General features: G+C 37.6%; 1 protein-coding gene across 3 annotated transcripts in view; it reads right to left on the bottom strand.

Annotated features, from left to right (window-relative positions):
- Positions 1-24,786, bottom strand: part of ADAMTS18 (ADAM metallopeptidase with thrombospondin type 1 motif 18) — an 80,082-nt gene that overhangs the window by 2,326 nt on the left and 52,970 nt on the right. For all 3 annotated transcript variants that reach the window (XR_004778165.2, XM_035543675.2, XM_050713253.1), the window contains exons 17-22: positions 14,521-14,662; positions 12,892-13,018; positions 8,143-8,347; positions 5,733-5,924; positions 5,165-5,377; positions 3,559-3,706 (exon numbers count right to left, since the gene is read on the bottom strand). Coding sequence is in view for 2 of the 3 variants with exons in the window: in XM_035543675.2 (XP_035399568.1) it covers positions 3,559-3,706; positions 5,165-5,377; positions 5,733-5,924; positions 8,143-8,347; positions 12,892-13,018; positions 14,521-14,662 (1,027 nt within the window). In the remaining variant the exon portion in view is untranslated. The remainder of the gene's footprint in view (positions 1-3,558; positions 3,707-5,164; positions 5,378-5,732; positions 5,925-8,142; positions 8,348-12,891; positions 13,019-14,520; positions 14,663-24,786) is intronic.

The raw sequence follows: 24,786 nt of genomic DNA, 5'->3' as shown, positions 1-24,786 counted from the left end.
TTAATTTGTTAAGTGATGCTGATAGAGCTAATACAGTAGGAATGTCAGAGGCTAAAGGAATTAAAAAATTCAGAGCACACTTTGAAGTTCAGGAAAACAGAATGAAATGGGGATTTGACCACTAACTGTAGTGGTGAAAAAAGTCAGTTTTGATACCTCAGTGTTTTCATCTCTGATTATAAATGCTCTAAAGCCAAGTACTTGTATAAATGAACCCACTTCAATGCTCCAATGCATGTTGATACCACCATTGCATGGAGTTCAGCTGTGCTTCAAAGTAGTCTCAGCTTTGAGTTTATGTGTATATATACAGAAAATGCATGGAAAATTGAATGCATGGATCATAGTCTGTTATGTGCACAAAATGCTCTGCTATGTGTTTGTATTCCAACGCTTTCCAAAGTGACTTATTTTTCTCCTTTTGTTTATGTAGGGAGTGTAAGGAATCACTCTTCTAACTTAAACATTTAAATTAGGTGGTATGAATCAGGCTTTTAGGACTTTATGCCATGCTGGTGAAATCTTAATTAACTAATAGGGTAAGAGACAGCTGACAACATTTTGTTCTGAAAAGCGTAGTTTTTAATTGCAAAAATAAATAAGACTTTTCAATTAAGATTTTATTTCACATATTTATGTATAGATCATTTATACATACAGCCCAGTTGCTTTAAAAAACATTTCATAGTTACTGCTTTCTACTGTTTTGTAGTGGATGCTTTACTTTTCTTTGAAAGAGCAGAGTGATGATTCATGTGGATGATTTATAAACAAATTCACAATGTCTGGGAAAGCAGTAAGACATTTAAATGAGGTTTAGCAAAATTTATAGCTAAACTGAAATCTCCTATGAGCATGGGAGAAGATTCCATTCTGCTCTCAGAACTACTGTTTACATGGTCAATAAAAGGAATTTACAAGGAGACACTGAAGACAATCTAGCCACCGTTGTCTGCATTCTCAGATCAGCTAAGTTGAGTCATAGAAGATATATGCTCCCTTACATAGCATAGGCAACTTCTTCATAGTTTGTGGTTCAGGAGTCATCCCAGTCTCTTTGTATGAATTTATTTTGATTATTCACTGCTTCATATTTTTTTACTTACATTTTATGATGGCAGTGGTGATGTTGTATACCTTTATCACTCTCAAATTTGTTTGAATGAATAGCAAAATGAAAAAAAAAATATATTCCTCAATTTTTAAAAACAGAATCCTATCTATAAATGTTATCTAAAGAAAATACTATCCTTGAACAAAAAGTTTTCTGGGAACTGGGTGGCTCAGTGTCATACTGTAGCCTTCCCACTCTACCATGTTATGCTTCTACTCTTAACCGAATGTCAGTAGGGATGGAAATGGTAGTTTAGCACCAGCTTTCACTTTATCTGCTGGCCCCCTACAGAATTTGCCACTGGAAGGACCCAAAGCAGGCAACCAAAGAAAGACATGCACAGCTCAAGGCAAGGAAAACTGTTCTAAGTCAGAAAGATCTCCTGCCATGTAAGCATAAATTTTCAAAAATTGCAAATTGCTAGTTGTTTTTTTTTTTTAATTTTTTAAGAAATGAGAAGGCAATGTTAATAAATCTTTATCCCCCTTCTGAAGACTGGAGTGCAATGCTAACATTACAGAGGTGTGGCCGAAAACTTTACTCTTGGGACTTAATCCAAAGACTATTGGAATGAACACAAAGACTCCCTCTAGCTTCAGTGGATGTGGATCAGGCTGTCAGTTCCTTATTTCTATTTACTCAAGTATTTACATGTTGGTTTAATTTTGATTGATTTCAAGCAGTTGGATATGTTAGGAGTTATGGTGACCGTAACTGCATCTAACGGATGGAAAGGACCCAGCTTGTCTAGGAAAGTGTGTAAACTCTCCCTGAAACATTAATTTCTTGACTGTGATCACTGAGCTGGAGCTACGTGGCTGATAATAGAGACTGATTTGCTTGAATGTGATTCCAGCACAGCTGGTTCCCCCTCTTTTTGCTGCTTTAGACAGAAAGTTAGAGAGCAGTGAGGAGATAATTGATCTCCAGAGCCTGACGACCCAGTTATAATAAAGGCGAAAGGGCTCCTGCAGATGTGAGGCAAGAGAGAAACAGGCCAAGGCCAAAATTAATAACAGACATTACTTCAGACATGAAATAAAGCAGAGGGAGGCTGGGGTAAAAGAAAAGTGCTTGCTATATCATGATAGAAGAGGATGTAATACAGAAATTCCAAAGTACAACAGAACTTTGGAAAGCTTCATTAGCATTTGAATTGTTAAGAGCATTTAACTGTAGAAGCAGGACAACTGTTCCGTTATCTCTTTTAGGACCATTTCATCTGTATATCCTAGTTTGGATTCAGGCCCCCAGATATCACAGTTTGATAATCTGTGTGTCTTGAGTTGCTGTAGTAGAATGGTCTAGCACATAAGATATCACTGGGTTTTACAGGGTTTCTGTGCACAGTGAATGTCACAAATCAGTAGAGACAAGAGGGGGTATTGCCTAATGTCAAATTACAAGATGCAGGGCCAGAGCTTGACCTTTGCCTCCAACTCTATTATCTTTTTTTTTTTTTTCTTGTAATCCAGCCTAAGTTTTATAGATGTTACTTTCAGGTCCCTGTTTTAAGACGGTAACAAGATGGTTAAGGTACAATATTTTGAAAGTTAATGTTTGAAGTGCTCTAACATGCCTAGGTAACTGTTGTTATATGGGACAAACATGGACCTCGTGAGCTTTTTTCCTCGGTTAAGAAGGAGTCACAAACTGTACCAGCTTGTGAGCAAATACACAGGATGGTGCAAATGCACCTCTCTCTTTTTTTGGTGGTTCTGAGAAAATTCCCATTCCATCTTTAACACAAAGCATCTTACTTCTCCTGCTCCTCCAGAATTGCAAAACACAGTAAAGAGATGGGGAGGGATATACCAGACACAAATGGGGAGAGAGATGAATTTCATGTTCCCTGTCTGCATGTGCCATACACTGATCAGGAGGAGAGAAGAGAAAGTACACTCTAGACAAAGCATTTTTGGACAGCCTGGAGGCAGGTGTAATCTGACGCTTGGGTGGACTTTAAAACACTAAAAAATAAATGGCAAGTTCTCATTTGTTACTTCAAATGTCACTATTTTTAATCATAAAAGAATACCAGCATAGGACACTCTGATGTGAATCAACAAGATAATCTAAAGGTGCAGCTCAGAAACAAACCATATAACTTTAAAAAATATTTTTAAAACATATCTTATTTTTTAAATAAAATTATTTTTTTATTTTTTAATACATTTTTAAAATGTTTTAAAAAAAGTTTTTAAAATCTCAGTTATATTGAAGTTTGCTTTAAGAGGGCTCACTCCGAGAAGAGAGATACTGTAGTATTGGAGAGTAACTGTAAAGCTGCAAAGTTGGGAAAAATTCATTTGTGCAGGAACATGCCAAATACTAACCTTCAGTGGGTGTAACTGGAAAAGGTGATTTTTACTGGATATAGAGTATATCTATATACATAGATATAAGCAACCAACCCTGCAGCAGCATGTAGAGCTGAGTTTTACCTCTTTTCACAGGGGCTGGGCAGAAGTTAGTATTGCAAGCTCTCAGGATTGCTGGCTTCTGATGGGGCAAGCACCCAGAAGCTGGTCTCCCTTGGCGTAGGCACTGTACACTCCGGGTTTGCACTCCCCCTCCACATGTTACTGTACACTGTAGACAGGAGGGGGGGGGGGGGGGAGGGGAAAAAAAAAAAGCTGTCTTTAATTATAGGGAATCTCTCAGATCTCATGAAAGCCAAAGAAAAAAGTTTCAGGGGTTTAAGATGAGACTTTCAGAAAGATTTCAGGATCTGATGTGTTGATGCTCGGCAATCCCCATCAGGACCAAATTTTCAAAGACGTGTGCATCTGTTCTCCATGTTGAACCCTTCTGAAAGTGTGGTTATTTAAGGACTCCACTGAAAATTTTGTTCTTTACTTAGGCATCTAGACATAAACTGAATATTTTAGAAAACCTGTTCCTGATTGTCTGCACTGATTTCTTTTGAACTCTGAGCCTCTGGTCCCAATCCTGCTGTCTGAACAGAGATAAAACTCCCACTGGAACCATAATTATGGCAGTATCTGGGGAAAAACACTATGCGTTTTCAGGAAGATCTATGAAGTATGTTAAGATGAATAAGCATTTTACTTCTATGTGTTTCATGAGAAGTTGTCTTTAAGATAAATGTGACCATTTTCATCTGATTACAATTGTCAGGCATACATTGTTTCATGTAAATGTTATTAAATGAGTGTGTGGCTCATTGATATGTGACTCATAAAGTAGATAAGTTCCAGAAATACAGAAGCTTGTTTGCAAGAATGTAGGAACAAATACAGACTGATCCCATAATTAATCATAGTATTTAGGGAATTCCAGGCAATCTGTGCTGGTCCTCAAATCCATTGTGCATGTAGCTATGTAATAGTTCAACCACAGTGCAGTTCGAAGAAGACTGAGAAGGAAGTATTGGGGACCGACCATGGAATCTGGTGCCTCTGGAGCACAAAGAACACGTTAGGGTGACATTCTTCAGATAAAGGACAAAGAAATGAACTGCACCAAAATACACGATGGATAAGGACCAGCTACATCATGCTCCAGTGGCTGAGTGGTGTGACCTTCCTTAGGGAACAGCCGTGTGCAGGAGACACCCGTGGACTGTCAGCACTGGGGATATAACCTCCTCTATCCTCATCCCTACAGTTGGACAGTTTTGACTACAGCACAATGACTGTAAGACTCAAGCTAGCTTCAGTTTGGGTAGCTCAGACTCACATTGCCCTAAAGTCACAGTGGCATAGTCTTTAGCATTTTACACCATGCTGGATGTTTATGCAGCTCCAGCTAGCATCCATTCTGTGGCATGTGATACCACCACTTCTCTAGGTTTGGTGCTCTCTAAAACCACCTTCTAATTACAGTGGATACGCTGTCCAGGAGTCAGCAGTCACTTTGCAGTTGTTCCATTCTTTAATGCTGTGCACTAGGGTATGCTACATGAACTACCATGCGGGGAAACTTGCTCCTTTAAAAACTCCAGAAAATCCAAGACATGAAATGCTGCTGGAGAGACAATGCTAGCTGGGACTGGGAGAGAGAGGCAAGAAAGCTTCCTGTTCCTACCTGCTGCCAGGGTGAGGAATACCAGCCAGATACCATGTTATACAACATTTGTGATGGACAGGCTCCATTGTTACAAGCTTCTTCCAGGTCTATGTTTGGTTTCTTGATGTTTCTACATCTTCTCTGAGGAAAGGTGATCAATTTCCCATGGATGCTTTTCTCACCACATTTTAGTTCTCGCTTGTGTACACCTGGGCCACAGGAAGCTGAGCACTGCAAAAGCAACATACACCTTTTACATCTATAGAAATGCCCTCAGAGGAGGCTGTGCTATGCTCAAGACAACTCAAATTATGTGAAACTACAAAAGCATTACTAAAACCACAAAGACCACATTCCACAATGTATAAAAAGAAATATGAATCCAAGTCAGTGGAATTCCAGAAAAGCAAAGACATAGAGTACATCTAACTACACCTGAATTTAAAGAACTGTTTTTATAGTGGCTTGCAAACAACACCTGATTTTCAAATGTTAGCTTAGCTTCTTTTTCCCCACACAGTTTGTGTGTGCCCCAAGTCAAGACCAGTGAAGAAAGACAGTGAGCCATGTAGCTGTACCACTTTACCTCACTCCAGGAAGAAATCACCCACTGCAGCCGGTCATTTTTGGGGCAGCGTCCTAGCACACAGGTCTGCTGGGATTCAGGTTTATGGTCTTGGCTGCACATACTATCAGGCAAGATTTTAAGCTTGGGAGAACCAGTACTTTTGCAGTAGACATCCCGTTTCTTAACACCTCTCCCACAGGTCTTGGAGCACTGTGATGGAAAGAAATACTCATCTGAGCTACAAGAAATGCAAACTGACATTATTTGTATTTTACAGTGAGCATAGAAACCATGGTTAATGTGCTCTGTAGCTGTCATAATGCAAGTAAACTTGAAATTCAATTTGTAAACACATAACAGCAACATCTGTGTATTGCTTCTAAAGAATTGTTCTAAGCACTTTTGTAATGTAAACTACGAACTCTTACAGCCCCCATGTAGGACAGATAAGTAATATCTCTCTTCAATAGATGAGAGAAGTTAGACTTGTGAGCAAAATTGTTTTTCCTTGGACAACATACTTGAAAACTGGTTCTAACCTCCCTTCTGAAGATCTCCCACAGCAAGATGTTCTCAGCTGTTTGTTATTTTGTCCTGACATAGGCCCAAGAGTATCCAGGGAATATATACATAACTCCTTCACAAATGAGTCTCACAAGACAGAATCTGATACAGAAAATCGTTAGGATGTTTGACCAAAGATATGTTAATTGCCAAGATTGCAATAAAGCTTAGGACAAGTCACCAGTGAACGAATGTGTATTGCTGAGCCGTGGTTCAGTTGAAAAGACATTCCGTAGTTTTCATTGCCTTAGCATGCAACAGAATGCACTAATGAGCCATTTCTGGTGAAATGAGGAAATAAAGAGCTTTCTGCCGTGTTGCATCCTCTTCTAAGTGTTCTTCTTCTTACTAATAATTAACAGGCACATTCCAATGTGGAATACCACATTATCACTATACAAATTAAATCACAAATGTTTTTAAAAGATTTCATGAAAGCAGAGTTGCACTGAAGATGCATCAGAAATACCTGCTTGCTGAAAATCTGGTTGTAATCTTCCCCCCAGACAGACAAAAAAATCATTTAAAATGACTCCCTGATTAGTGAAGAGAGACTGGGTATTTTGCATTTATTTTTCTTTAACTCTTTTGAGCCTGCGATATAGGAGCTTTCAGCTGACTCTAGAAATCTTCACCAACTTGTTCAACAGGCCTGCGTTCTACATTTAGGCAGGACTTGTGGACTTAATTTTCACAGGCTTATTTGAAATCCCAGCTTGAATTATACACCTCCCAAAGAGGAAGAAAAATGATTATTTTTTTTTTAATTTGAAATAAAGTTTGAAAGTGTGAATATGTTTGAAGACTTTGTTCTTCCTTTTTAAATATCTAATCACCATATCTGTTTTTTACAATCTCTTGCCATAGTAAAGTTTTGCTCACATATGCTGGAAGAAAAAGCTACTCGTCTGTCACAGTCCATTACAGGGCACTCCCCCAGAGAAGCAATCTGTACTTCTCAACCCAGAATGCTTAGGTCAAGACAGTCTTGAACAGGACCTAAAGAGTAACAGCACCAAGAATTGTACATAAAAGTAACAGAATTTTCAGTGAATTTAAATCCACCTTGAATCTCATTAAATGAAGATGGAAAAATCAAAATATTGTCACTCCCTTTGATATAGGTGTACTGTTGTCTCTCTCTTACATCTAAGGATTTCCCAGTACTTGATCTATCCTTACATTTGTAGTTCATACCAGCAGCAACAATAGTGAAAGAAAGAGCAGAGATGAGTTTTGTTTAAGTGTGTGTATGCTTTTTAACTTAGATTGGTTTAATGTGAGGCATTTCATAGGTTTGTGAATCAGGGTGTGTACACATAGGAATCTGCCTAGGGGCCTTATGCCCTTCGTGGAAATTAAGTACAGTGATATTCTAAAGTATGCTAAAGAAGAGTTATTCTGACAAAGGCAAAAGTACAGAAATTTTTATTGCACATGTAAACCACAGATTTATCAACCCACAATTCAAAAGTGTGTATGCAAATAAGCATGTCCAAATACTTCTTCATCCTTGACTGCCTGTCATCTCAAAGAAAAGTTAATATTGCTGTGGGAACTGATCTCAGAGAGGAGTTTATGGCTTTGAAGAGTTCATAGAGCCTTAAGTTATGAAACCAGAAAAATCTTCCATCTGTTTGTATGTACCCAGCAGGACACCACGTGTCCCCTTCTGGTAACCCCTCCTGTCCGACCACTTATGAAGACTAGGTAAAATATATATGTTGTTTACATGTTACCTGTATAAATAGAGCTATTCGCAAAATATTGATTTTCACAAAGTTTACACTGTTTCTTCTTGAGCAGAGATTTTGGCAGTATTTTCATTATGCCAGCAAAAGAAAATATACGTTTTTCAAGTTACCTGAGACCATAGTCCAGGGCTCCATTCAGGTGGGCAGTCTTGACTGTTGCACATCTGCACTTGGGCAGGGGTGCTGACAGGACACAGGGAGTGGGCCACTACCTCCTCTCTCTGGAAAGCCTTTTTCTGGACACACTGAATGAGACGACTTTGTTGCCCGCCTCCACAAGACTTGCTGCATGCACCCCATTCGCCTGGTGACCAGCTTAGCGGAGAAAATATATATTAAAAACACAGGAGGCTAATTAGCTTTATAAAATCAATGCATTTGAGCCACCTATCAAAGGTGAATCACTCAGGGATTCAGCTTAGTCTACTCTACTGATGTACAGATATCTTTTCAAGCAATCAAAAAGCCTGAGTTACTTAGTCTATCTTCAAAGCAGAGAACATTTTGCTAGGGATGAAATATAAGTCATACAACTAGAAAAACCAGTATTACTTATTTACAGTTTTCATCTACCAGAATGAACTTGCCTATGAATATGACCTAGAATTTGGAGTTCCACAGGGACTGAGGGAGACACTGCCATTGAGGCTGGTGGAGTATCTAGAAAATCTAGGGATCTGGCTAACAAATCACCATTCCTTTTTAACCACGTCAATGTCTTAACCGAAAAACTCTCTCTAAAAAAGGAAAAGAAAAATCTCTCTAAAGAAATGATAGGATGATCACTTTTGTCACTTTAGCTGCTGAAGAGACCTCCAAATAGACTAACAGACCAGAGGCCAAAAGAAAAGTCAGATGGATAGCCAGGTCTGTAAATAGACGAGATTGTATCACTGGAAAGTTTTGCCTTTTGCTGTTACATTTTTCCCTTGTTTCAGTCTCTGTCAGAAGGCAGAGAGAGGAGGAAGATCCACCTAAGCTTACACAAGGAAAAAGCTGGCATGGCAGGGGAAGAGTGGGGCCAATTTAGCTGGGCAGGTACCTCCCAACGCATGTGTGCATAGGTACACTTGCTTAGAGTGACAAATGTTGGCATGATGCTGTCCAGCGATATCAATGGCAAACCTTAGCTTTTACAAAAAAGAACATACTTGCTAAAATCAGCAGTCCTGTTGTTAGTGTTTGGAGGATTTAATTGTCCTCAGACTAATAAATTTGGCAGACAGATGATGTGGAATCTAAATAAAACAGTAGGAATTCAACCAGCAAAATCCGTTGGGCAAATCTATGCTGCAGTCACAGGCAAGCTTCAGTTATGCATGCTGTCACTAAAATTACACAAAGCCTGAATAGTCACTGCCAGTCGCTTAGGCTAAGTTCAGTTCTGAAATGTCAATAGCTGCTCAGTGTTTCTGTTATAGAAGGACTGGACGGATCCCCAGCTCGTGTGTCACTTCGCAAACACACAACTGTGTCTGTCCCTGAAGGCTTATGATGTGAGACCATAACCAACAACTCAATGGGAAAACAGGGGTGAAGAAAACGAAGGAAATTAAGAATGTTTAAATGATTGCTCAAGTTGAGAACTCATTCAAATACCCAACACTGAATTTAAACTAAGTATTTTAAAACAGCAGTTTTACAGATTGTTAATAATTGACGTCATAGAAAAGGGCTTTTTGTCTCAAATCCAGCTGCTTCTCCTATCCCTACTTCTATCATTTCTCACAGCATTAGCCCTGTAATGACTAGAATAGCTGCTTACATAGAGTTTTAACGACAGGAAAGTTTTGTTTTGTTTTGTTTTGTTTTATTTTCTTACTGTGTGAAAGATGTCCAGCATCTCATTAGCCTGTCTGTTCACATCTGCCTGTAAACAAAACTAATTTTAATTGGTAAAAAATGTATAAAAGGCCTATTCTGGTAAAATTCCTTTGGGAACAGAAGAAATCCCAACGCTCAATCTAGGAACTTCAGTAACTGCCAAAAGTAGTGGGAAATATAAAAAGACATAATTTAAGTGCAAAGAAATATTAATATGAGAAGTCAGTAGTTATGTATTTCCAGCAAATGTCAGAAATTTCCTTTTTGCCTGATATATAAATATTTGGACCTTTGCAATACAAACATCTGGATAGAAGATAGAGTTTTAATCCATTCTACAGCTTTTAATTAGTTTTCCTTGATGTTTCTGACAACTATGATTGGCAGAGCAATCAAAAGCGAACATTTTAAGAGTTTATTCACCATAAGTGTCCAGAAAGTTCCCTTCTTCACTGAGGAGAGGGCAATAAACTTGCTTTAATGTCCTTTAGTAAACTGCCATTTTCCAGGATTATCTGGCTGTGATCCAAGAGTATCTTTCATTAGCTCGAATAACTAACTAATTATGAGCAGATTTGGCAGCTCTGAAACCCAACAACAGTGTGCAGTTCTGATGCCTGTGTTCTTACTGTTAGGGTCGTAGTTTTGTTCTCCCTCAGACCACTAAGTCTTTGTCCTTATGCAGTAAGTATTCCTCACTGACCTTTACAAGGCTGGTGTCTTCTCTTTTAAGTCACAAAACAGACACACTTGTATCTCATCTATTTTTTCACCACCTTCTCTTGCCTGTTAGGCCTACCGTATTTGTTTCTTCTCTATTTGCTGGCTATTAAGCATTCCTTGTCTCCTCCACTGTATTTATTAATATAAATATATATATATTTTATGTTGACAGTCTCAGTTTTGTGGGTAAAATTACATGTCATGACTTTCTAGGCAGATTCCTCAGCAAAGATGATCTGGCATAGTTTCACTCAGTTGAATGGCAATCTGTTACCTTAAGACATGGTCCTACACGTAGATCCTCCATACATTAATATATCCTCAGGATTTTAAAAATAATTAATTAGTGAGTAGAACTGTTCTTCCTGAAAGGCGTAGTTTTTTTGAGGGCTTGAGGCTTTTACGGCTTTTCTTTTTAGGCATAAAGTCATTAATTGTGTTGTAGTAAATCCAAGACTATCAGAGCAAGTTTAGCATGAAAATATTGCACTGCATGTCAAAAAGGATATTCAGCATTTTCAGTGATAATTATATCAGTGGATCTTTAAAATACATTGGGATCTCTGTTTAATAGAAATAGAAATTTTCTGTGTGGTCCAGAGGGACAAAATAGAAATGAAGATCATTTGCTGAAGCTTTATAGCACAACAATACCACATCAAAATGAAGGTAAGCATAAGCAGCTTAAAAAGACTCCTGGGAACATCACAGACATTGCATTTCTGTCTACACGATACTGCGTTCATTGGATAAAAATACTTCTGGCAGAAGATAAGTCATATACAAACAGATAGTGTTTGGCTACAAAGATTACATAAAATTAGTATTCAGAAAATCATGTGGCTAAAAGCAATCTAAAGAAACTGCTGAAACAGGAACATGGGGCCCTGATGTGACATGCTGCCATTATTTAAATCTTATCTCTATCCTTTTGTGGTCATAGTATATAATTTGCCATTTGGATTTTGTGTTCTGTGCTGTAATCTTTAAATTTTGCAGGAAATTCCAAACTATTACTGGGCTATTTTTTAGAATGTTAAACACATTGCAAACTATGGATTTTTAAGCAAAAACAAAGCCACTGCAGAGCATGTATATCTTTCTGCTTTGTCCCATCATCCTCTTCTGCATTGGGGAAGATAGGGAAAGCCTATTAAACTTCATTAAATGTGTTATTTTTATGAAGTGTGGGAGTGGGCTTAGATAATTGCTTTTACCACCCATTGCTTTTATCACTACAGAGTAAAACCACCAGATGACACCAGGAGTAGAGCTTTCCTCCATTTCTTCTGCCTTCTGCTACTTGTGCACTTGAACTGCTTTTTTACCTCTCTTTATTTTCTTCTGCAACATTTAATTTTTTCAACATATCGCTTTAGAAAAACTCCTGTTCTGGAAGTCATGGATGTCTTGTCCAATATAATTTTCTTATGTTTAATATAAAATTAAAATAATGCTAAGGTCGCAAAGTCAGGAGTCCGAACATGGAAAAAACAGCAGAAGAAAGATGCTCAATGCATCCTTAAATCTACCCATGTATATTCTAAGCCACATGATACTGTGCTTAATTATATGAACACGCAACTTTTTTTTTTCCAAAGGACCCCTACCACAGCTACTATAAATCAGTGTAACTCCTTTGTTTTTAAAGGCGCTCTATTGATTTATACCAGCTGGATTCCAACGGCTTATCTATATGTCATTGTCTTCCTTTGCATCTCACTTCCTTATGTCTTTTAGAAAATAAGATTGTTAACATAGGAAATGTCTTCATATTTATTTTTGTGGGCACCAGGAGCATTGCTGACAATTTATTTGGCTTAGATAGTCCTCTTATTGGTATCATAATACTCTATGGAGCATTTTGTCCAAAAATCACTAATTACACTTCACAAGATTCTTTTAGCCTAATCTAATATGTGGAATCTGAGTCAGAGGGCCAGGTCTCCACAGGGGGAGTAGCACTTTACTCAGGAAATGGTCTTGTTGATTCAAGGTGAGTAAAGGTGGCAGAATGGGCCCCTAAGTAATTTAGATTTACTCAGTGTCACATAGCTAACCCCAGCATGGTGACAGAGCTGCAAGCAATCCTCAGGAGGTCTTGCTTAGCAACATTAGAAATACTGCCTCTATTATTATCATTGGGCAGGAGCCTACACAACTAGCATTTTTAAACAATTACTGTTTTAAATTACAGAATAAAAAGAGGTTCATCTAGCAGGCTATACAATTCTGTGTGCCTATCAGGACTTCCTTGCTGGCTAACTCAGTCATAAGCCACAACAAAAGGTAGAAAAATAAAGAGAACTTACTATGCTGGGCAGGGATTAGTATTGCATAGTTTTGTTTCAGTTAAAGGCTTCGTCCTTGCACCACAAAAGGAGGAATTAACTCGTGTACGATGATCTTCTAAACAAATTGCTTTTGTTGTAATGTGTCCTATGGAAGTATTAGAAAAAAAAATGTAGTAAAATAGATGTTTACTCAAAATATAAGAGGAAAAGTAGTAGAAATGAATTTTATCTAAACAAGTCCAAGCTCATCCTTGGTACAATTCCACTGACATGAACTAAGTAAAATAGGATTTCATTTGGCAACAAGTTTTTAACACTAATTTCCTTCTATGCAACACAGGTACTATTGAAGTCAGATGAAACACTTTAGTTATAAATGGCATATTTGCAGAATCTTCCTCCAGCAAAAATCAGTAATGCTTCAAATCCTAATTCCCTGCAGAAACCAGCAGCACTTGCTTAGAGCTCTCCTCGTGTGCTTGCAAATGGCAACAAAACATTTTGCAGATTTTTCAGTATTTTTACACACTTCAGAGTTCTGCAGGCTCCTGTACCTAGTTTCTATCTATTTTCTACATCAGGTCAGACTATAGGGAAGGTGACAAATGCCTTAAGTGATTAAATGATTTTATAGACACATCCTTTAATTGGGATGTGTCGACCACCTCACACATGGTTCATTGGGCACAGCAAGTCAAATCTGGAAACACAGTTACTTCCATTGTCTTTATCCATGCTGCTTAAAACAAACTTTCATTTGTTTTAAAGGGAAGCAAGAAAAATAGAGTAGCTGTATTTTGTCTACAGTGCTTCTGGTGGGCCTTGAACAGTGTACTGATATGCTGTGAAGTCTAACAACACACTAAAAAGATATTCCTGAATTTCACCTGCACTTTTTTTGCCAATACAGGAGCATAACATGGCTTTTCCATGGTCATCTAGTCCAGTTCTTTGATGTTAAGGACAGCTGCATCATATAATCTTGTTTATATGACCCAGTTCTGATTTAAAGGCCAATAAATTTTTTGTTCTCAATTCTTTTCCCAGGATTTCCCATGTACCAGTTTCCTGCTTTCACTACATCCTGCTCTGACTGACAGAGCATCCGGGATTTTAAAATATACATTTTCTGAGCAAAGCAAATACCTAGAAGAATATGTTAATAAGAAATCTTTATCTTACGTAGAATTTCAGAATTTAAGCTGGCCGAACTCAAATATTTGTAATTAAACAGTGAGACCAGGGTGCAACTGTCAGTAAAGGTCTTTATAATACTTTAGTCTTCAGTTACTCTCTACAGATAGATAAATTGTACTATTTGTTATCTTTCCATGTTCCCAAATTACAACTACATCAAAGCACATAGTTAATTTCCATGTTACTTCAAGAGCAAGATATTATATGCCTACAGATTGTCCTCCCCATAAGTGACATGAATTGAGACTGCCAGGATTTTTTTCTACTACAAAGGAAGTGTGACGGTACTTCACTGATGTTATAAGTTGTCAGATAAAAAATAAGGACCAGGTGTTCAGTGTAACCTTCTGTCTGTATTTATAAACAATTTTCAAAATTAAAGGCAGCTGAAATGTTTGAGATGCCTTAAAAATGAAAAAGAAGAGCATTGGAAATTAGAAAGTTACCTACCCCCACCACAAGTAGCTGAGCACTCTGACTGCACCGTCACCCAGGAGTGGCTGTGCTTTTTGACAGATGTCTTGTTCTCAGTGTTGATTTTGGAAAATGTATATTCCCAAGCAATCCCAGGATTTTTGCCTTGTAACAGGATCTAGAGAGGGGTATTTGGGGTTTGTTTGGAAAAAAAAAAAAAAAGCGGGGAGAGAGGAGTTAAAAAAAAAAGGATTCTGTCATTTGGAAGGCAGATGAACTAAACATGATACACACATAACATATTTTTGTGAAAGTTTGTGAAAGAATTTGCTGGAGACCTGATTCTTTGTTAAGCTAAAACTCATCAAAGTAATTCCTTAAAAGCAAAGTGTTTGCTTGGCCCAGCACCCGCAGGACATATAAGCAGAGTACAGAAATACCAGCACAATGCTCCTTTAAATCAGAAGGCATTTGACTGGACTGATGAAGCAGAAATACCTTCAGTAGACATGAAATATTGTCTGGACTTTTGGCAATACAGTGTATGTCACTGGCCATGGCCCAGCACTCCGTGCTCGTCTCCTGAGATGGAATACTAACAGGTGGATCCCTGCCTTCACCGGGGGCTCATGGGCAGGTTCTGGAGCTTGCTTGTGCCAATGCAGTGGAAGGATTAAGGATTTGGGGATCGGAGATATTTCCTGCCTTCTAGCCAGCAAACACTAGGCTAACTGATCCTTCCACAATGCCTTGTACGAATTCAAGGCCAGGCTGGATGGGGCTTTGAGCAATCTGCTCTAGTGGAAGTTGTCCCTGCCTGTGGCGGGGGGGTGAACTTAGATGCTCTTTAAGGGCCCTTCCAACCCAAACCAGTCCATGATTTTATGATTCTATGAATGAAGAAGCATTCGCTCACTGAGTAAGCAAGACTCAAATGCTTTACTGCAAGAAGCTTGAGCAAAGCAGTAGTATAGCTGTGTGGGGACTGGGAATAGAGTTAGTTAGAGATGGCTTCCTCACTTCTTGAGCCTGAGGGTATAAAATTGATTTTTTTTTTCTTGTAAAAAATGTTTTTCTGTGCTGACTGGTGATAAGTTTCATTTGGCAGACCCTCAGCTGTTTTTTTTTAAGATGATTGAAACTGAAAAAGCTTCAATCCAGCAGAGGACCTGTCCCTGGATGTCTTGTCTACAGGGAAAAAAAGGATTGGAAAAATCTTTTATTCTTGATTTTACCATAATGTGTTAGAAAAATTGTAGACAGTGTGGTTACTGGCTACAATAACAATCCTTGTCACTTAACTCAGGCAATCTACCTCTTGGAGGTGCAATATTTTAGTAATGAATTATATTGTAGCTTTCATGGAGACAGCTTCCTCCAATTCACTGTATTAATTTCAGTCTGAATTAAAATCAATGCAAGATGCATGAAAATCTGACACATACCTAAACTTGGGGAGAAAACTGTATTTAACAATTTATTTATTTTAGAAGCTACTTTTGGCAGTAAAGCGCATTTATGTTCATACTTAATAGAAAAAGTGCAAGAGTTTACAGTTACAGAGCTCTACTAAGTTTTAATTATTCACCAGTATGAATCTGGTCATAGCAATATAAAGATCAGGTACGGTTTACCTCAGTTCCAAAATATGCTTTTTGATAAGCACTAGCAATTCGAGTATGATTCCACTTTACATTAATGATTCCTATTCAAACTATTAATGAAATGTGGCAGACACTGTCAGTTAAGTTTGTGTGATGTCTAACCTGAGTGCTTAAGCACACCCATGCAGATAGAACTGATCTCTATATAGATAGGGTACAAAAAATATCAACAAATTTACTCTCTTGTCTTTTAAGACCAAGAAATATAACAACATTTTAAAATGGAACCAAAAGTTTTAAAATACTCTGAAAATTTACATATTGCAAAAGAGAATTTATGTGACAGTGAAAGCCTCTACAACATTCAGTGCTCACTAATGAGCATGTGACAAAGTTTCCGTATTTTACTTCATGCTCATTCTTTACCATGTGGATTTGTGCCCTATTTACTATGCCCTATTCAAACCTCATCAATGTAACTTTTTTCAGGATTTTCTTTTTTCCTTGGCTTTCATCACTGTCCACTGTGAAGTGAATGTTTTATAAGATTTAGCAGCCCCTTCAGGTGACGGAAAATGTCTCCTCCATATCGGTTTTGATTTTTAGAAAGCTGTACAAGTGCTGGTGGCAAGAAGTCCAACTCTGTTACAGCAGCTATTCCACCGTCACTTTGAATCTCAAACTTCAAGCCCATGGGTGTCAAAATTTCTAGAAAAAACAGGTTGGCAGCTTCCGCAGGTTGTGGAAATATACTTTTAGTGTGTTCCTGTTTAGTTGCTATTTAGCAACTGTGGAAGGTCAGTATACCAAACGAAGAACAAGACCACAAAATCTAGTGTTAGTATAGCTCCTCTGCTTTCACTGCTAATAGCTGGGGCCACTCTTCCTCACAGAACTTCATTCACAGTAATGGGGGGGCATAAAGTCACTCTTCATTAACAGAACGTTTACTGGGCCTGTTCAAATACAATTTCAGACAATAGCTTTATTTTATTCTTGTGATAGAAAAGACCTGCCTAATAACAAACAGTTAAAGTCTCTTTCCTCTTTCCCAAACCCATGAGGATGCTCTTTCTCTCATTTCCCAAGGTGCTATATGTTCTTTCAAGTGCATGGGCTGAAATTCTACCTGGCCCTTTTGCAAGCTGTGTGTCAAAAGCGGAGGGTGTTTTGTCCATGCCTCAAGACCTCGTGTAAGGGTGAGCCCTTGCCTCATTTGATTCTGACAACTGTCACAAAGCTGTGCTACGCCGGTGGCCAAAATAACTGTAAAGCTTAAAACTTACCTAACACAAATATCTTGAAATATTAGACTGTGAAATTGTTCTTTACTTGGTGGTAGTAGAGGTAAGAAACAAAACAAATGCATCCTGAGCAACAAATTCAGAACACAAAAGAGGGAGGATGAGAAGAATAACATTTTTGTTGCAACCAGTTTTACTCCTCTGGAGCAATGTTCTCCTGGTGCTTCAACACAGCAAATGGAAAGAGAGCAAATGATGTCTGACGAGTTAGAACAAGATGTGTTAGTGTCTGTCACTTCAGAGAACCATGCAATGATGTCAGAACCTTGCAGCCTCCAGCTGAGTGAGTGCCTGTGGGGTAAATCCTGTACATCAATCAGGCTGCTCCGTACACATTTTAAGCCATTGGGTTACACCCCCTTCTTGTGCATTGGAAAGTAGATCCAATTGTAAGAAAGAGCTGAAGTCTGTAACTTCCTCTCCTCCCAACCAGCAGCCAAAACTAGAGACCCTTCCCACTTATTAAACAAGAGGGAATGTTTACAAAGCAGGAGCTGCATTACATTCAGGTCTCCTACATCCTTGTATCATGCCAGCTACAAAGAAAAAGGGCAAAATCAAACTCTGGAAAAGTACTGGGGACAAAATATTGTAGGACACAAAGTCATATAATTTAAAGTCCCTGGCACTTAGCTGAAAAATGTTATACAGTGTATAACATTCAACCAAGTCTTCATCAGGAATGCAATGCTATTGCAAAGTTACAATTTTGCCAAAGTAATGAGCATATAAAAATTTTTCTTTCGTATTTTCAAACATTCATTATAAAGCCCTTCCTTAACAACCCAATAACTGAAGTCTGCATATACAGCCAAGTTATCAGACCTACAAATTTGGAAAGACCTCCAGTGCAAGTCTACTTAACTGGATGCATTCCAGCATCTTTTCAGCCAACTGGCATTTGCTCCCAAATTTACAGCTGGCAAACAACCTCCTTAAACATTTCCAGTTCCTCAATAGAACTGTTTAATGTCTACCTTTAACACACCAGCCACCTGACTTCAGACACAACACTCAGCAGCTCTGACCGCAGGGCGCAAAGTTATAAAATTTACAGCTTCTTGAGTTTGAAAACCACAGACTCTGTGGCTGGAATCTGCCAGATCTACTCTGAAGAAAAAGAACCGTGGCTTTTGCTTAGGGCATAAAATGTTAAAACAATGGATAAATTGAATTCTCCTGAGTAAAGAACCTTTTCCTTTTGCTGCTAATTTTGATTTCAAAGCTAAGCCAATAAATTTTCTAAACTAGCCGTGCATCTGCTCCTTTGTTTGAGATTCTTTTTTTCCCCATGGCTATCCTAAGTCTCCAATACAATACTCCTTTTCGAAGGTCAACATTTTAAACAGCCTATCAACGTCTTTTTTATGATTGAGTCGTTGTGCTTTTAAGGTATCTTTTATTGTAAGATGTGTATGTGAAGTCATTTGCAATACACTGAATTAAAATAGATTAATTTAGACAAGATAAACTCCTCTTTCTCCCATAATATTCTGTCTAATATACAGGAAAGCATACAAGTGTCTGGCAGGTTAACAAGCTATAAAATGAATCCATATCTCTGTGAAGGAGTAATACACTTATACCACTTAGAGAATTGAGGTGAAGTTAAATAAAAAGCCAGATAAAGGAATAGCTACTGTTTATCCATATATGCTTCATGTATTTTCATCCTTACTCATTCTGCATGGGGATAATTTACAAAATGGGCATGAGCCCAGACTTTGAACCCCAGCACACATGGTAGCTTTGATCTGCAGCTTCAAATTGCATCTACATTTCCTGGGTCACTCCCTTGTTTTGTAAGTCTTTGATAATTTCTTTAGGAAGATGTGGAGGAGTTGAGCTATCTCCAGTGAGCCATCAGTTACACCAATAAGGGCGGACTAAGAAGTTTGGCTGTGTTGAAGACTAGTGTCTGGCTTTTTCGATTTGGTTTTCAGAAAGATGCTTGTGAGACCTGCAGTTTATATCCACTCTGAATCTACATGCCATTTAATACATATTTTAACATCCAATACATATTTTAACATCCAACATGCTAAGCCGGATTCTGATTTCTCTGATCAGTCAAGATTAATTCCACTGACTTTCATGAATTTACTCTGTTTTCACTAGTGTACATCTAAGCATGGAGCTGGTGGAAAACTGTTCCTGTTTAAAACAGGACCACTGGCTTGAATGGGCAGCTGCTGGGGCTTTGACATGCCTTGACAGTGGCCAACAGCAGGAGCTTCCAAGGAAAGTGGGAGAACACCTGAAGAGAAAAGCACCAGCAAAGGAAGAATTGCATCTACATTGGTTACTTAAGCCAAACCTTAAAACAAAAGGGTTTTTATCCCTTCAGTATTTCTAAAGTCACTTTAAACAAAATCTTAACTAAAAGCTTATGACAAACTATTGTTTTTCAAGAAAGTCCACTAAGGTCATTAAAAGGAAAAAAAAATCACAAAAAAACAGTAACCTTGAAAGGTCCTGTATGATCTCATTTCTACTTCAGCTGTTTCAAATTTATCTTCTGTTGTTATTGTGTCTCAATTTTTTTACTGTTCACATGCTAAATGTACAACCTTCAGGGATACTGTCCAGCTAGTCTCTCTTCACTAAAGGAAAACCCTTTTATCTGTTTGTATTGAACCAACATCTGTATCTTATAAGCACATCTTAGCTCTCTTTAACTTACTTTCTCTTTAGGGGAAATCAGTACAAATTTATCATCTAGTAGCTAATAATAAATGTAATGTTTTATAACTGCAACTTGGCTTTCTCCCAGTGGCAGCTAGATCATCAGTAAAGTCATTCCACCTGGCCTCCTTTCCCCCCTTTTTTTTTTTTTTTTTTTTCCTATTGGCAAAGAGGAAGTCATTTACTGGTTTTAATTAGACATTTTCCTGCTTTGAAGCTCCATTCACCTTCTCTTCCCATGAATATTTGCCTCTTTATAAAGCATCCTTTCCATCTGTTACTTACTGTTGTCAAAGTAAACCATGTTTTTTTTACCAAGATTTCACAATTCCTTGATACAATATTTCACCAAGTTTAAGGTAAATTTCAGTGAGGATACTGATTCTATCTCATCCTGAAAAGCTTTACAGTGCTTTCTCAAATCAGATTTGAGTTCTCAAATCAATCCATTCTTCCTCACTTTATTGGTAGAATGGAAAACAAAATTATTGAACTATTGTGTTTTTAAGTTAGTTTATCGATTCCTGGTCATGCAATATTTTTCATGCCAACCTAACAGTGCAGGTCATGCAATATTTTTCATGCCAACCTAACAGTGCGGGTTTTTCTTGCGCTTTCAGACTCTTTCTTGTAATTTGACTTAGTTGTGGAGGGTGAGTGAATATTTCAACAAATGGAAGTCACACGTGACCCTCACACGAGATCTGTATCAGTAGAGCCCTCTGACACCCATGTCCCTGCTAGCCCCGTATGGAAAGTACTTTCAGCATTTAGTGGTGACCGCTGCCAGCCCTCATTTTCAAAGCTAGATGAATGAATGATGAATTTACTGTTCATTCCTCCTCAGGTTAACAGAAAACACTGTTGAGGTCTTTAAGTGGAAGTGGTGCCCAAATGACCTTTGACCAAATGACAGATAAATAAATAAACTGAATATATTCAACTACCTTAAAAAAATCCAATATGTTTCCATTTAAGATGAGACAATTATGCTACCAAAACCATATTTAAAAACCTGGTATTAATTTCTGATCCCAGATTATCATTTAACTATCATGTTTCTACCACTTTGACCTTTGTCTGTTATTTCATCTAGCCTGAATTTTGACATTTTGGGAACTGCCTTCGGTACCCATGTCTATTTCTCATTTATGCTTTTACTGGTTTCTACAAACCCACAATCACTAACGTATCAATAATACCAACTGCAATTTCAGAAGGATATACAAATTCTAAAGGGCACCGGTTTACACTGCTTTGCATTCCCTCCATCTGTGAATTTACTTCTTGGACAATCCAGAAAAGGCTCTGATGAACTCTAGAATTTCTTTTAAATCTTCCAGTAGTTGTGGTCAGGAAACACTCGTCCTACACTTTTAATACCACGTTCTTCTCAAAATATTCTCCTCCCCCTCAGAAAATATTTGGCCATTAAGTTTGTATTTTTTTCTCTCACAACCTAGTTAAATTACAGGTTCACTGCTCTTTGTCTTCTTTGGTATGACTGGTTCCCATAATTACATACATGTAATATATGTGAATATGTATATGTGTTTTTGTTGTTTATTTTTGCTTTGTTTTGTTTTGGTAGGATTCCAGGACAAAAAAGAAAAGTACTTTCTGGTTCTTGTCTCTCATCCACTTTTGAATAGTGTTTAGGACTGCAAAGTCTGATTAAATGACTCAGCGTAGCTATTGCAAAGCCTGATAGAAGAACGGATACACAGGAACATGCTATACAATAATGCATAAATATGAAACATTTACTTGAACTGCGAGGCTGAACTATTACTTGTGATATGCAAGGCAATAGGGAATTTTAAGACTCTTTTTCTTATTTAGGCTTCACCCTTCTTTCTTAACACATGCTTCAGATGTCTGTTTCAAGAAAATATTTTGGAGAATGACTGCATTTCACAGGAAGAGATTGCCTTGAGCACAGATGTGCCAGACCTGTCTGGACCCATACCTGGAGAGCACTGGTCCCATCCTCTCCTGTGAATGCTGCTCAGAGGATGTGCGTAACCTGAACTTTCTGGAAGCATGCAGGTTGACTTGCATCCAGAAATGCGGTTGAAAACCTGGATCATTTGGGTCACCACACAAATGTCTTGCAAAAGTATGACTACAAAATTAAACAAGCACAAACTGTGCTAATCTATCTTTCAGATCATAGTGGAACAGCAATAAATACACCTATAAAAACATGTATTTTGTGCCCACCTGAATAATAAAAGTTCCTGTATTTATGCATGCAATTTATTCAGTTTCTTAGTCCCTGTAGTATCCATTTTTACAAGGACTCCCACTGAATTCTTGTGGAAAAAAAAAATCTAATCCAGAAAATAATTATTAAATTGGTGTTGAATACAACATAATTACAAATAATGAAAAGAATATCTAAACATTACAGAAGCAGTTGAGGTCTGCTCCCTGGAAAGCCTCATCTTACTGAAAATCAACTTAATTGGATTTAAAAAATTGCTAGCAAGACTTATTTTGTATGCTTAAAGTTAGATAGGATTTGTTTCATCATTACTGTTGGAAACAGATATTCAGCAACGTGTTTCGTCATAAAAGTGTATTCTTTGTTTTTCATTGGCATTTTTGCTGCTTATTTATTGATAAAGCATAAATAATGCAGATCTCTGAACACAGTATTTTGCATTTTTCCAGAATTCAGCTTGTTGAACATTGCTGAAATTACTGAGTCAAATAATAATAATAATAATAATAATAATAATAATAATAAAAACTTTACTACAGCTGATATATATAATTGGGGAATACATTAACTTTAACATTTTCAGTTGTTAGATTCCCTAGTTACTAAAGCCAGTGGTGTAGGTATTTCAATAAAAATAGAAGGGAAGCTTAAATAAGCTCTCATAGGAGCAATAGCCTCAAGTTAAATGCTAAATCTTAATAAAACTGTTTAGCATAATTTGATAGGATGAAAATAGAAGTGTTATTTGGCATTAAAATGAAATATTTTTTTCTTTAATCTTTACTCTGTGAAGTATTTGCATGATATGCAGCCAAGTCATCTTACAGGCAATTTATTATTCATACTTTAGTTCTATAATAATACAGTTCAATTTACTTTGTATTATGACAAATAAGATTCCTGAGAGTTCAGCTTAGCATTTTGTAGTATTTATAAGTGTGCTTGTTTCTTTGGTGTAAGGCTATTTTGGAAATGATTTGCAGACAAGGAAGCATGTCTGTGACTTGTAGGCCAAAACTCTTCTTTCAACTAAAATATTCTTATTTACCTACACACACAAAATTAAAATTCTTCAATTGAGAAAAAACATTTTGAAATGCCATTGCAAATTATGATAACAATTTGTTAAAATGTGCAGCTTTAGCCTATGTCAAACTATCCATTCTAAAACATGTGTCCATCCTAAAGTACTTTAACATGTGTTCAAGGTTCATGAGCTTCAATGGTGCTTAAATATATGTTTAAGTACATTACTCAATATGAGTAATGGTAAGGCTCTTCAGTATTCAAAATAAAAATCTTTACTGAATAGCTGTGAAAGTTTAAATAATCCTTGAAGAATATATTTCATATCACAGTCTATATTTGCTGTGTTCCTAAGCTTAACAGAACAAAGCTGTGTAATGGAAACAGGATGCAGAGTTCTCGGTTCACGACTCCTGCTAAACTTCTGCAGAGAGCTGTTTCCAGTTACGGTGTTACGTGATGGGGAGAAGAACCATCGCCTGCTGCCTCAGAGAGTGGGTACAGCGCTCGCGCCCCAGCTCCCCCAGTACACTCCGGAGAAAGCTATGCGTTTGATAGCAGGCTGACCAGGGTACTGTGGGAAGATGTGGGAAGGAATTGAACCCCTTCTGGGGATGGCTCCTTCCGTCTCACAGGGAAGATTTCATCAAAACAGATGTAACAGACAAGTTAAAAATCCATGGATTTGCTGGTGCTTTCTAACAAAGGAGGCAAACTGATATAGCTAACAGTGAGTAAAGACTTAGGTGATTTAGCCAGAAATTGACCCTCAGATGTTCTGATGCACTTTAAAAGAAAAGCAACCCAATGCAGAAAGAGATTTTTCTTAGAAAAAAAGACCAGTTTTGACCAGTTTCAAAAATGTAACACTGAAACAAACCATAGAAGCAACAAATTTACTTTCTTCTAAATATAGTTTCAATACAGGACATCTGGCAGACAGAGTAAGTGGAATGAAGTTGACTGGGAGATAAACATACATGAAATTCTTTATTCTAGATGCTATCACCAATAAAACGGAATCAACAGAAATTACACAGGAGCCTAAGGTATGGTACTTAGATCACCTGTGTCCCAAAGTAGATGTAAAAAGGGCTACTTGTGCCTTTATTTTCTAAAGCATTATTTGAAGCTGTTACCTTAAGCGTATCCATAATGTTAAATTTATTTTTTACATCTCTGAATTTTATTGTACAGCACTTGTGGGATGTGCTTATAATCTCTACTACCATTGTGCAGCAACTGAGAAATAATGCTATATGGTGTGTTTTACGCACCTTTCTTTTCACTGAACTTGTGACATTTAATAAACTTCAAACCTTGATGAACTGGTGAAAGGCCTTTCAATCTAGCATGACTACACAATTAAGTCTGAATACTATTGTGACTCAACGCTATTCTTTAATCTCTCTGAGAGCTACAGCACAGAGCTAAAGCTGTCGTTACTAATTCTGTA

This window comes from Cygnus atratus, chromosome 12, assembly GCF_013377495.2.
Source record: "Cygnus atratus isolate AKBS03 ecotype Queensland, Australia chromosome 12, CAtr_DNAZoo_HiC_assembly, whole genome shotgun sequence".
In the NCBI taxonomy this organism is placed as follows: Eukaryota; Metazoa; Chordata; class Aves; order Anseriformes; family Anatidae; genus Cygnus; species Cygnus atratus.
The sequence above is the reverse complement of the archived record's forward strand: the minus strand, read 5'-3'. Positions and strand labels throughout refer to the sequence as shown.